The 14,870-nt window shown below is 38.4% G+C and overlaps 1 protein-coding gene across 1 annotated transcript in view; it reads left to right on the top strand.

Moving 5' to 3' along the window:
- TYR (tyrosinase) overlaps window positions 1–4,853 on the top strand; it is a 113,340-nt gene extending 108,487 nt beyond the window's left edge. The window contains exon 5 of the mRNA XM_069564781.1: window positions 4,221–4,853. Coding sequence (XP_069420882.1) covers window positions 4,221–4,447 — 227 coding nt within the window. The 3' untranslated portion in view covers window positions 4,448–4,853. The remainder of the gene's footprint in view (window positions 1–4,220) is intronic.
- The last annotated feature ends 10,017 nt before the right edge of the window (window positions 4,854–14,870 follow it).

Here is a 14,870-nt window from a genome sequence, read left to right as displayed (position 1 = left end):
TGAGGAAGGCTTTCTTATCTCTCCTTGCTAGTCTCTGTAACTCCGCTTTCAAATGGATATATCTTTCCTTTTCTCCTTTGCTTTTCACTTCTCTTCTGTTCACAGCTATTTGTAAGGCCTCTTCCAACAGCCATTTTGCTTTCTTGAATTTCTTTTTCTTGGGGATTGTCTTGATCCCTGTCTCCTGTACAATGTCACAAACCTCTGTCCATAATTCAGCAGGCACTCTGTCTATCAGATCTAGTTCCTTAAACCTATTTCTCACTTCCCGTGTATAATCATAAGGGATTCGTTTTAGGTCATACCTGAATGGTCTAGTGGTTTTCCCCACTTCCTTCAATTTAAGTCTGAATTTGGCAATAAGATGTTCATGGGTCACAGTCAGAAGTCTTGTTTTTGCTGACTGATAGAGCTTCTCCATCTTTGCTGCAAAGAATATAATCAATCTGATTTCAGTGTTGGCCATCTGGTGATGTCCCTGTTTAGAGTCTTCTGTTATGTTGTTGAAAGAGGGTATTTGCTATGACCAGTGTGTTCTCTTGGCAAAACTGTATTAGCCTTTGCCTGCTTCATTATGTACTCCAAGGCCAAATTTGCCTGTTACTTAAGGCATTTCTTGACTTCCTACTTTTGCATTCTAGTCCCCTATAATGAAAAGGACATCTTTTTTGTGTATTAATTCTAGAAGGTCTTGTAGGTCTTCATAGAACCATTCAACTGCAGCTTCTTCAGCGTTACTGGTTGGGGCATAGGCTTGAATTAACATGATATTGAATGGCTTGCCTTGGAAACAAACAGAGATCATTCTGTCGTTTTTGAGATTGCATCCAAGTACTGCATTTCGGACTCTTTTGTTGACTATGACTCCATTTCTTCCAAGGGATTCCTGCTCCCAGTAGTAGATATAATGGTAATCTGAGTTAAATTCACCCATTCCAGTCCATTTTAGTTCGCTGATTCCTAGAATGTTGAAGTTCACTCTTGCCATCTCTTGTTTGACAACTTCCAATTTGCCTTGATTCATGGACCTAACATTCCAGGTTCCTATGCAATATTTTTCTTTATAGCATCAGACCTTGCTTCTCTCATCAGTCACATCCACAGCTGGGTGTTTTTGCTTTGGCTGCATCCCTTCATTCTTTCTGGAGTTATTCCTCCATTGATCTCCAGTAGCATATGGGGCACCTACTGACCTGGGGAGTTCATCTTTCAGTGTCCTAACTTTTTGCCTTTTCATCACCACAATCACAGAATACTAGCCAATCTGATCACATGGACCTCAGCCTTGTATAACTCAATGAAACTAAGGCATGTCATGCAGGGCCACCCAACATGGCCAGGTCATGGTGGAGAGGTCTGACAGAATGTGGTCCACAGGTTAAGGGAATGGCGAACCACTTCAGTATTCTTGCCTTGAGAACCCCATGAACAGTATAGAATAATAATAATAAATAAGAGGTATCCATTACTTTTGCTGTGAAAGGCATCATACCTAAGTTTACATATGCATTAAAGAGTTTAAATATTATAGGCAAATTTTCTAAGTTGCAGATTAGGAATTCATTAAATTAAGATAATGACTCCTAACTACCTCATGCATTTCTTGTATAGATAAATGGGCATGTGAATATGCTTTGGAAATGACAGAGCACCAAACAAATAGAAAACAATATGATTATTCTATAGAGAATAGGTAACAAGAAAAATGAAATTTTAAGTAGGTAAAAATAATAGGAAACTTTTTATATTAAGAAATAATTCAAAGGAGCACTATTGAGGCTGAAAAACAAATAACTGAGAAGGAAAAGTCAAAAGTTTAGATTGAAGTCATTAAGAAATACAGGTTGTTTCAAAGATAGTCCACTGGTGATAGTAAAATTTAAAACTGCTTGAAATGAACCAAAGTAGAGAAATAATAAAATAAGCTGGAAAGCAGAAGGACAAATAAAGAAATAGTATTTGAAAATTTTGAAAGCATTTGAGCTGAGCAGCAAGCAATAAAGAAAATCATAATTATTATGTAACCTCTATGTATCTGCCTTTTGTCACAGTCAAAATGCATGATATATTGAAGTGATTAATAGCAATGCAAGCTAAGCATTTGTAGTCTCATTTTCAATATGACTTTTAAATGTATTAAAACTAACTTTTATGCTTGATGAAAATATTTTTCACATTTTAAAATTTATTTCAGTTCTGTTAGCTTTTGGTTTAAATTAATATTAATCCAAAGTTATAAATTTTGTTATTATTATTTATTTTATAATGTTAATTCTTTGCAGCTTATTGCCCCTTCATGATGAAGAGAAACAGTAATTGGCTATATTTTTCAAATTGTGCTTAATGGAGCCTAAGAATGTTAGAAGTATCTTAGTGAAAGCTGGCAAAAGGCAGTGGGAAGGACAGGAACTCAGAAAGTAACAGGGGAAACAGACAGGGTCTGAGCTCTGTAGTCCCACTTAAGTCAGGGAAATGCCACTTTTTTCTCCTTTGAATGAAGATTGAAATATAATATAAAATTAATTTTTAACAAATTCTCTTGTTTTAATTGTTCTGAGTTCTTGCGTTTATGGTGAACATTGAGAATCTCATTTTACATTCACAACAGGTTGCTACCCATTCTTTCCTAGTTATTTTATTTAAAAAATACTCATTTTCTTTTTATTTGGTTGATGTAATTTTTTATGATAACGTAGCTTTCATATAACTGTAATTTCAGAGTATCTTAAGGTACTTACTCCATCTTTTATTATTGCAGGCATCTAATTAACCTTTAAAAATAATTAGGACTTTTTGAAGTGCAAATGTCAGAAACTCCATAGAAACAAGATTACATAAAAAGATAGTTTATTGGTTTACAAAACCCAAGGAAGGAATGAACGCTAGAAATGTAAAAAAGACAAAAATGTAGCTGAGATTGAGGAACAGTAGGAACCAGGAAACAAGCAGTGTAAAGATTCATCTTCTCTCTCTTGCCCTTTCTCATTTTCCCCTCCCCACCCCTTCTCTAGCGCTAAGACTATTACCGGCTCCTGAGTCACTGGGCTCAATTCTGCACAATGAATTCTGAGTAATGGCCAATTCTGATTGGCCCATCTTGAGTCAGAGGTTCACTCAGAACTAATCAATCGTAGCCATCAAAATAGGTTATAAAAAAAGCTGTTACAATTCCCACATCAGTGGAAAGGTAAGGTTGGGGAGCAGATATAGGCTCAAATATCCATGGCCTAGATAAGTTAGTTTATTTATTGCTCAAATAGCAGTCTTGGTACATAGTCAAATACATGCTCCATAATTTCAGGGACCAGAGCTGCTGCTTTCTTGTAGTTCTATAAGACCTAGGGTGTACCCTTGATCGCATGACCTGTACTGGCTCACCAACATGCTATTTGCATTAGTTGGAAGGAGAAGAGGGAAAAAGAGAAGGCATTCTTTTTCTTTTTAAGGGACCAACCCCAAAGTTACATGCATTACTTTTGCTTAAGACTTGAGTCACATAAAGTCATATTTTTTTGCAAGGTCAACCCAAGATACACTCTCTTCTTTCCTTTGTATCACAAAACGGACATTTTAGAGTGTCTTGTAAATAGTGATGGTTCCTTTAAAATCAAGCGAATATATATATATAGTATATATAATAAATCATTAACTCCAAGAGGAAAATGATGTGAGAAAGAAAATATAATCATAATGTAATCATAGAATACTATTAGGTTCAATTTTGAATCAAATTTAAATACTATAAATAATGAAAGTCCTAGATGTGGATTTGGCCCCAAATCATGATGTTATCATATTGAAAAGATGGAGAAAAGGGAAGTTGTGAGAGAGCTAAAATTATTGCTTATGCATGACAAACTCCAGAGATAAACTTGAGAAATTAAGAGATGTAGTATTTACCTATTATTTAGAAATATGGAGTCAAATAACAATAAATAGCTAGAGGAGTTAGAGTAGCTGGCAGGGAGCAGTCACTATACAATTTACAGGTCAGATATTATCTATGAAGTTTGAAACATCCAAACAAGGTGGTATTGTTTTCCTATTTTCCTGTTGAAGACACTGAAGCCTTGGGGTATTAGGTGTAACTTTCCCAAGCTCTTATAGCTAGTAAGTAGCAGAGCTGACATTCAGACTTAAGCCTCTGACTCCAAAGTATGGAGCAAGTATGATAGTGATGATGATGATAGTAAAAACATTGGGATGTCTTTCTATTTCAGAACCGGACATTTTTCAAGATTACATTAAGCCCTACTTAGAACAAGCACGTCGAATCTGGCCGTGGCTCACTGGGGCAGCTGTGGTTGGGTCTGTCCTTACTGCTGTGCTGGGAGGACTTACTAGCCTGTTATGTCGTCGAAAGAGAAACCAGCTTCCAGAAGAAAAGCAGCCCCTGCTCATGGAAAAAGAGGATTACCACAATGTGTTGTATCAGAGCCATTTATGAAAGGTTTAGGCAATAGAGTTGGGGCAAAAAACCTGACCTCGCTATAACTTAAATGATGTTGAAGTCCCCAGGGGATGTCCCAGGGGAAATCCCTGGCATGTGTCTCTGGAGCCCCTTATCAGAACTGTTATCAATACAAAATGTACCCCTCCTCCTACTCAGGTAGAAGCCACCTGTGCTTGCTTTGCTGGAGTTTGATCATTCCCTGGAGAGTTCTTCTCAAGCTCATATTTCCATGGAAAGGATGCCATTTGATAATAAGTAACTGCTAGTTGTATCTGAATGAAAGTGCTCTTGTAAAATATGGGAACTATTGTGATTCTTTTCCTCTTGATTGTGGAATGACTTGTCTCTTTTATTATCACCTTTCTTTGATTTTAATAAAATAGCAACAAATTTACACTAATTGACTCCTTTGAGCTTGATAAATACATTCCAATTATCTTAAGAAAGCATAACATTCCCCTTATATTTTACATTCTTGCTCCAAAATATGTTATGGACTTCAAGTGGAAAATAGTCTTCAGACCTTTCCTGCCATAATTTTGACTGTACATTTGAGGGTCACTGACATCAAGGACCTTCTCCTGCAAAGAATCAAGCTAAGTACCTGTCTCAAGATGTCCTCACTAAATAAAGATAATCATCTTATTATAGCACTTTAAAAATATCTTCTAAAAAGGACTTTTTTTTTTTATTAGAGAATGTTTAAAATGCTGTGAAACATTTTTCAGTAGAAAACAATTACATGAATATTAGCCTGTCTGTAGTTTTAGTAAAATAACTTATTTCTATTTTTCCTGGCAATTAAGACCCTAAATTAAGATGTCCAGATAATCTTGCTTCTTGAATTTTTGGTCCAGTTGAATTTCTAAAAATAATCCAATTGATATTCCATTCCTTCTGTTGATATGTACAGCATAAAAGACTAGTGGGTGGAAGTTATCAGGGACCCATTTGGGTATAATAAAAGGAAAAACTGTCCAATATTCAGTTTTCCAAAACCAAAATGGACATTTTTGGAAAATAATAAGTGTTTGCCACTAGAGTTCTTCACATAGAGGTTGGATGACAAATTTGACTTGAATTCTAGAAATAGAATTTAAGTATTGAGTCTACAGTCATACTTATTACACGGGCTCAGGGCTTATAACAACTCCTCATTCAGAAATGAGGCCAAACATGCTCTAGAAAAAGACCCTCTGACTCTGCCACAGTATTTCAGCGTGTTTCACCAAGTTTCTTCTTCCACCATCTCATCCAGACTCAACAACTCTGTGCTTGAATTCCTAGTCTCTTTTAGTTCCCATATGTCTAGTTTGCATTTAATTGCTCAGCATTTTTAGGTATGTATCTCCATTTGACTGCTTGACTTATACTTCCAGCCTTATCCCTAAACACTGTCTTTTCACTCTCTCTCTCTCTTGAGATGGCCATGCTTTTAAAACAGAATTATCCAATCCAAGCTCCAGAAATCCACCTCAGTCTGACACCTAAACCTCTACATCTCTGGAATGGTATTTAAGAGAGGATCCATTGACCTGTATAGTACCTTTCAATTAAAATATCCTACAATTCCTATAAGGCATGCCATGTAGTGTTAGACTGTTTATGAGTGCACTTAGAAATTCAGAGAAAAGTAAAAATCATCTTGCTATATATATTGGTCAAATGATTTTGGCTAATTTTCATCTAGAACAAATGTACAATTATTGAAGTAATGCCATCAATTCTTAGAGATTCAATTCAGTTCAGTTGCTCAGTCGTGTCCGACTCTTTGTGACCCCATGAACTGCAGCACGCCAGGCCTCTCTGTCCATCATCAACTCCTGGAGTTCACTCAGACTCACATCCATCGAGTCGGTGATGCCATCCAGCCATCTCATCCTCTGTCATCCCCTTCTCCTCCTGCCCCCAATTCTACCCAGCATCAGGGTCTTTTCAAATGAGTCAACTCTTCACATCAAGTGGCCAAAGTACTGGAGTTTCAGCTTTAGCATCAGTCCTTCCAAAGAAATCCCAGGGCTGATCTCCTTCAGAATGGACTGGTTGGATCTCCTTGCAGTCCAAGGGACTCTCAAGAGTCTTCTCCATCACCACAGTTCAAAAGCATCAATTCTTTGGTGCTCAGCTTTGTTCACAGTCCAACTCTCATATCCATACATGACCACAGGAAAAACCATAGCCTTGACTAGACGGACCTTTGTTGCCAAAGTAATGTCTCTTCTTTTCAATATGCTGTCTAGGTTGGTCATAACTTTTCTTCCAAGGAGTAAGCGTCTTTTAATTTCATGGCTGCAATCACCATCTGCACTGATTTTGGAGCCCAAAAAATAAAGTCTGACACTGTTTCCACTGTTTCCCCATCAATTTCCCATGAAGTGATGGGACCAGATGCCATGATCTTCGTTTTCTGAATGTTGAGCTTTAAGCCAACTTTTTCACTCTCCACGTTCACTTTCATCAAGAGGCTTTTTAGTTCCCCTTCACTTTCTGCCATAAGGGTGGTGTCATCTGCATATCTGAGGCTATTGATATTTCTCCTGGAAATCTTGATTCCAGCTTGTGTTTCTTTCAGCCCAGCATTTCTCATGATGTACTCTGCATATAAGTTAAATAAGCATAATGACAGTATACAGCCTTGACGTACTCCTTTTCCTATTTGGAACCAGTCTGTTGTTCCATGTCCAGTTCTGACTGTTGCTTCCTGACCTGCATACAGATTTCTCAAGAGGCAGGTCAGGTGGTCTGGTATTCCCATCTCTTTCAGAATTTTCCACAGTTTATTGTGATCCACATAGTCAAAGGCTTTGGCATAGTCAATAAACTCAGTTTATATAGCAAGATTCATCTTCTAACTCACTTTAGCTGTCAGTCATCATTTGCTGGCTTATCTAATTTCTGATGCCCAGAGGAGAAAATCAGGCCAGGGATGGGTAGCAGCATGTTTATCAACACAGAGGATGGTCTGTGGAACTATAGGGCAAATACTACGGTTTATGTCCTCCTCTTGGTACAAAACCAGAACTACAAGATTTAAAATAATTAGCAATAACATTTGAGGACTGGATTCAATTTAGTAAGGAATTTTGTTGTTCTTGTTGCTGAGTTGCTAATCTGTGTCCAACTCTTTGTGACCCCATGAACTGCAGCACGCCAGGCTCCCCTGTCCTTCTCCATCTCCGGAAGGTGCTCAAACTCGTGTCCATTGAGTCGGTGATGCCATCCAACCATCTCATTCTCTGTCGTCCCCTTCTCTTCCTGCCTTCAATCTTCCCCAGCATCAGGCTTTTTTCCAGTGAGTCAGCTGTTCACATCAGGTGGCCAAAGTATTGGAGTTTCAGCTTCAGTATCAGTCCTTCCAATGAGTATTAAGAACTGATTTCCTTTACGATGGACTGGTTGGATCCCCTTGCTGTCCATGGGACTCTCAAGAATCTTCTAAAGCACCAAAATTTGAAAGAACAGAAACAAGTAAAACAGAGCAAAGAGTGGCAAAATAAATTTTGATGAGGTCTGAAGAAAATTCTCAAGAAACAGGAATAGTGATTGTGGTTGCCTTTAGTCTGATCTCAGAATGCGAAATAATTATTTAGCTAAGTTTGATTTGAAAGAAATTTTCAGTCCAGGTGACATTTTTAATCATTTTTACAAAGCATCTTGAATCAAAATCTACCAAGGAATTTTCATTGCTGCTGATGGGATCTGTATGAAGTCATTATCTTCCTTCTCACAAAGCAATTCCCTCTTTTATCACTGAACTTCAACATAGAATTATCATTTTGTTTCTCTAGAGGCTCAGGTTATCCACTTTGAGTAGCAACAATATCTGTGATAAAACCACCACTACACTGACTACGTGGTTTTCTCAATAAGATACCAAAATTACATAACTGATATTTTAAGATACTTGGCAGTTTCATGAAATGCTAATCAGCATCATATTCTGCGGCATTATTTTATAGTGTGGATTTTATAAATTGCTTCATCTGGGGCTCTGCTGTTTTTCTATTACTACGTTAGAAGTCACATTTTGTTACAGAGAAAGAAATAAGTAGCTTCCTCTCTTTTTGTTCCTTTCTCTGTGCTTTAGTTTTTTAAAGACTATTTTTAGCACCCAACCTTTCCAACAAGTCAAATGTATAATTCTCCATCTGTAGAAATAAATATGTGATGGATACAAGTCATTTCAACAATGTCTCTTGCTGGCTGACACCTGGCTTTGATTGTGAATGTTTTAAAATAGCCTTTCCCTTGTTTATATGGGCTTTGATTTGTAGGAACAGTTTTCTTTGTCATTATGAAAAAAAGGCCTCATTGGGGCCACCTATTGTGAGCTTCTGTTTTGGAGGGAATGTCAGTAAAACAGAGGTCCACTGGCCTTCTGATTAGACTCCTTTTGAAAGCTGCTAAAATGCAAGTATGAGTTTTTTAACTTTGTGTTGCTTATTTTCAAAAGCATTTGCCAGTTTGTACAATATAATGAATATAAAATTCCCTTTGGCAACCACTGGAGGCTTTAAGCGCTCTCAAATCCTTTAGCTATTTAAAATTGTAAGGAATCTTTTAAAGTATTTTCTTTTAAATCAAAACCTTATTAAAACTCTCGATAGCCTACGTTTATCTAATTGCTTCATGAGTTCTTTTCTTAATAGCGATATTCTTGTAACTTCATGTTAATCTGCCAATTCTTGTATGTTTTTTAATCATTTTTATGATGACTTCTAATTTCTTCTTTTAAAATGAATAGCTAAGATGTTAATGCAGTGAGTGGTTATGATGTTCCAAGAACTGTGATAAACACAGCATATTAACATATGTTAATTCATCTAATCTTCATGTTTTCATTATAAGAATATTATTCATATTTTTAAATGAGGAGATTGTGGCTTAAATAGGAGATTTGCCTTCCTTATTTACATATGTGTTCAGTAGTTTAGGTATTTATCTGGGATTTGAATCCCGTTCTTCATGATTATAAATTTCATTATTTGTTATTCAATTTTGTTAACATGCCGTACTTTATCAACTGTCTTTCCTGAATATTTAGATTTCATCTAGCTGTAAATTATTGCTATAATGAATATCCTGGTACATTTTGCATCTTATTTCACTTCATTTGTTTTCCAGGAGTAGAATCTCTGGGTCAAAGCATTTGAATACTTTCATGGTTTTTGTAATGAATTGTCATATGCTTTTGAAAAGGGTTGCATTGATCAAAAAATGCAAACAGATGGAGTCTAAAAATAAGAGATCAAAAGGAGTGAAGAAAATGCTAAGGTGAAGAACTTAGAAGAAGAAAGAACTGTTGCAAGTCTCTCTGAGACGAACTGAAGACATAATTGCCACTTCACTTGGTGCTTCTTCTCATGAAACTTTTTCAAATTATGACATTTATGTAATGAGCATTTTCTTTCATTAAAATCAAGAAAATACAGACTGAGGCCATTTCAGAAAGGTAGGGAGAAACATGCATGTAAATTGGTTCTCAGGTAAGATATTTTTAGAAATGAGTACGTCTTGGCTAGGCAGAAATATGTGTGTACATTTCAGAATCATATAGGAATGAAAACAGCAAAACCAGGAATCCATACTTGGAAGAATAAGCCCAGGTCATCAAAATAGTTTGAATCAAAGCAGAGTCAGGGTCAATGATTAGGATAGACAGGAGATCATGTGACAGGGTAGGGAAGGCTGGAAAGGACCTGAAAACCAAGCCCAAGACAAGTTTGAACCACTTGTTTTTACTGCTTTTTGAGAAAGTTCTGCATTCTTCCTTGAATTTGGTCATGCATGCTAGGTTGCTTCAGCCACGTCTGACTCTTTGTGACCCCCACAGACTGTAGCCTGCCCGACTCCTCTGCCCATGGAATTCTCCAGGAAAGAATACTGGAGTGGGTTGCCAGGCCCTCCTCCAGGGGATCTTCCCAACCTGACCCAGGGATCGAACCCCAGTGTCTTATGTCTCCTGCATTGATAAGAAGCTTCTTTACCACTAGCGCCACCTGAATTTGGTCACTCTTCCTTATCAAATCATGTCATTTTAAAACATTCTTGCCAGAGGAATTATAAAGATAGATGTGTCTGTGTGAGTGTTCACATATGTGTGGAGAGAAAGGGGGAGAGAGGGAGACAGAAAATACAGAAAGAACGAAAACATTTCTCCTCTCTCTAATACTGGAGAGAACTTTGTTGCTGATTATATGCTTTCTATTGCTACAGCAGGGGGCTCCCTGGTGGCTCAGTGGTAAAGAACCCACTTGCCAATGAAGGAGACATGGCTTGATCCCTGGATCGGGAAGATCCCCTGGAGAAAGAAATGGCAACTCCAATATTCTTGCCTCAGAAATCCCATGGACAGAGGAGCCTGGCAGGCTGCAGTCCATAGGTTGCAAATTCAGATATGACTTAGCAATTGAACAGCAACATTGTTAGTGCAGTAAATAACCACAAACACAGTGGCTTAAAATGCCGCAGGTTTGTTATCCTGTAATTCAGTAGACCAGAGTTGCAGGTTCTACTGTTACAGGTTTCAAAGGGCTGAAATCAAAGTGGCAGTGAGGTTGTGTTCTTTGTGGAGACATGAGGAAATAGTTCATTTCCTTGCCTTTTTCAGCATCCTGAAGCCATCTGCCTCATCACATGGCCCCCTCCCTCCTTCTTTAAAGACAGATAGCATTGAGCATTGCCTCACTTTGATCCTTATTCTGTAATCACATCTCTCTCTCTCTCTCTGACTGCAGCAAGGAAAAGTTTTCTGCTTTTAAGCAATCAAAATAATTTGGGTCAACCTGGTATTCCTAGAAATTCCATTTCAAGGTCCTTCACTTTAATCATATCCCCAAAGCCTTTTTTGCTATGTTAATAGCATGTACCTAGATTCTGGGGATTAGGGTAGGGACATTTGAGGGGAGATGGGAAAAAGCATTATTCTGCCTACAATATTGACCTAAAAACTAACAAGAATTGGTAAGATGATAAATTGTTCATGTGTGATTAACATGGCATGGGCTGTGATATTCAGTGCATTAAAGATACAGGAAAACCTTTAAAATGCATGGGATCTGAAGTCAGACTCTATGAATTGGAGTCCTGGCTCAGTCTCATTAACTGTATGACCTTGTATGAATTATTTTACCTCTACATTCCTTGGTTTTTGCATTTTTAAAGTGTAGATTATAATAGAATGTTCCTTAACATTGTCTGGAGAATAATACAAACATTTATTAGTGGCAGGAAAGGGATGACAAACCTAGACAGTGCGTTGAAAAGCAGAGACATTAGTCTGCTGACAAAGGTCTGTATAGTCAAGGCTATGGTTTCCCAGTGGTCACATACGGTTGTGAGGGTTGGACCGTGAAGAAGGCAGAACGCCAAAGAATTGATGCCTTCGAACTGTGGTGCGGGAAATGACTCCTGGATCAAACCAGTCGATCATAAGGGAGATAAACCCTGAATATTCACTGGAATGAATGGTGCTGAAGCTGAAGCTCCAGTATTTTGGTCATCTGATGTGAACAGAGCACTGAATGGAAAAGTCCTTGATGCTGGGAGAGATTGAGGGCAGAAGGAGAAGAGGGCTTCAAGGGATGAGATGGCTGACTGGCATCACTGATGCAATGAACATGAACCCTGGGCAAACTCCGGGAGATGGTGAGGGACAGGGAAGTCTGATGTATTGCAGTCCATGGGGTCACAAAGAGTTGGATGTGGCTGGGCAACTGAATAACAGCTTAAGTACTCAGTAAGTGTTATTTATCAAATTCTCATAGAGCACATTAACTTAGCACAAATTAACTATCTTGAAAAATGAGAGACAAAATATAATCAAACATTTTGTTTCTGCAAAATCATTTTGCATAATATGAATATAGCAAATCTATTTAGTGAAATAATGATATACAGTCTTCCCAGGTGGCCCTAGTGGTAAAGAATCTGCCTACTAATGAAAGAGATGCAAGAGATGTGGGTTCAATCCCTGGACTGAGAAGATCCCTGGAGTAGGAAATGGCAACTGCCTGGAAGATTCTATGGACAAAGGACCTTGGCTGGCTACAGTCCACAGGACCACAAAGAGCTGAGCATGACTGAGCACACACATGCATCATGATCCTTTGACTGTGGATCACAATAAACTGTGGAAAATTCTGGAAGAGATGGGAATACCAGACCACCTGACCTGCCTCTTGAGAAATCTGTATGCAGGTCAGGAAGCAACAGTTAGAACTGGACATGGAACAACAGACTGGTTCCAAATAGAAAAAGGAGTATGTCAAGGCTATATATTGTCACCCTGCTTATTTAACTTCTATGCAGAGTACATCATGAGAAACACTGGGCTGGAAGAAACACAAGCTGGAATCAAGATTGCCAGGAGAAATATCAATACCTTCAGATATGCAGATGACACCACCCTTATGGCAGAAAGTGAAGAGGAACTAAAAAGCCTCTTGATGAAAGTGAACGTGGAGAGTGAAAAAGTTGGCTTAAAGCTCAACATTCAGAAAACGAAGATCATGGCATCCGGTCCCATCACTTCATGGCAAATAGATGGGGAAACAGTGGAAACAGTGTCAGACTTTATTTTGGGGGGCTTCAAAATCACTGCAGATGGTGACTGCAGCCATGAAATTAAAAGATGCTTACTCCTTGTAAGAAAAGTTATGACCAACCTAGATAGTATATTCAAAAGCAGAGACATTACTTTGCTGACTAAGATCCATCTAGTTAAGGCTATGGTTTTTCCTGTGGTCATGTGTGGATATGAGAGTTGGACTGTGAACAAAGCTGAGCACCGAAGAATTGCTGCTTTTGAACTGTGGTGATGGAGAAGACTCTTGAGAGTCCCTTGGACTGCAAGGAGATCCAGCTAGTCCATTCTGAAGGAGATCAACCCTAGGATTTCTTTGGAAGGAATGATGCTAAAGCTGAAACTCCAGTACTTTGGCCACCTCATGCGAAGAGTTGACTCCCTGGAAAAGACTCTGATGCTGGGAGGGATTGGGGGCAGGGGGAGAAGGGGGCGACAGAGGATGAGATGGCTGGATGGCATCACTAACTTGATGGATGTGAGTCTGAGTGAACTCCGGGAGATGGTGATGGACAGGGAGGCCTGGCGTGCTGCGATTCATGGGGTCGCAGAGTCAGACATGACTGAGCGACTGAACTGAGCTGATACCTTAAAACAGAGAAACAGTTAAGACATAGAAATATACATCATGCCAGTAACAGGTTCACAGTCCCTAAAACACTCGTGGCTATTAAACCACCTCTCAGTGTAGTACTGAACTGCTCAACCACACCAGCAGGAAGGACTTCTGTTTGAGTCAGCAGTAATGGTTTATACTTTGCTTATTCATTCATTCAATTAACAATTGTTTGTAGGACTTCCACTCTATGTTGGTACTGTGCTAGGGATACAAAGGTTAATAAGAGTTGATCTCCATTCTCAGTGAAATCAGAATAAAATACATAAATTATTACATAATAAGTATTGCATAAGTATTGTAGGTATTTTAAGAATACTATGCTAACACCATTTGTTGTTGTCATTTAATTGCAAAGTTGTGTCTGACTCTTTTGTGATATCTTGGACCGAAGCCTGCCAGTCTCCTCTGTCCATGGGATTTCCCAGGCAAGAATAACAGAGTGGGTTGCCATTTCCTTCTTCAGGGGATCTTCCTGACCCAGGGATGGAGCCTGCATCTCCTGCACTGGCAGGTGGATTCTTCACCACCAGGGAAGAGGTACATTAATATGAACTTGGAAGACACAAAAGACTTCAACGATAAACTGATCATTGAACTGAACTCATCAACATCACTGGTGAGATGGGATGGTCGATGGTCTCAACAAACTCATGGCATGGGTAAAAGCAAGTGTGGACAAGTGATGGCGCGTGGCCTAAATCCTGCCTGCCATCTGTTTTTGTTCTTTACATTCTATTGGATCTCAGCTGCACTCATTCGCTTATGTTACGTACTGTCTATGACTTTTCATGATACAGCGATAGAATTGGAGAGTTGCACAGAAACCATATGGCCAACAGTCCTACAGTGTTTACTATCAGTCCCTTTGTTGAGAAAAGTTTGCTGTCCCTGGCCTTAAACCAAATCAAGAAATTCAGAGTAGCTGAAGGGAAGGTAGTTATAAAATCATGAGAGTTCCCCCTTAACAATTGTGACAACAATAGTTCATTAGTGTTCTTGCTAATTTCACTCTTTTGCCAGTTTATTAAGATATAAAGTCCTTTGGTACAGATATAAATATAGACATACCTATAGACACAGGTATGTATATGATATTAATATCGTACTTACAATAGTATATTTTGTGAATAAATTATATGTAATTGTTTTTGCTGTTTGTACATGAAACTGCCAAATAGGAAATCCTCTATTCTTTTGCTAGAAACAAGATAAAC

This window comes from Ovis canadensis, chromosome 21, assembly GCF_042477335.2.
Source record: "Ovis canadensis isolate MfBH-ARS-UI-01 breed Bighorn chromosome 21, ARS-UI_OviCan_v2, whole genome shotgun sequence".
In the NCBI taxonomy this organism is placed as follows: domain Eukaryota; kingdom Metazoa; phylum Chordata; class Mammalia; order Artiodactyla; family Bovidae; genus Ovis; species Ovis canadensis.
This window is presented reverse-complemented; position numbering and strand designations above follow the sequence as displayed.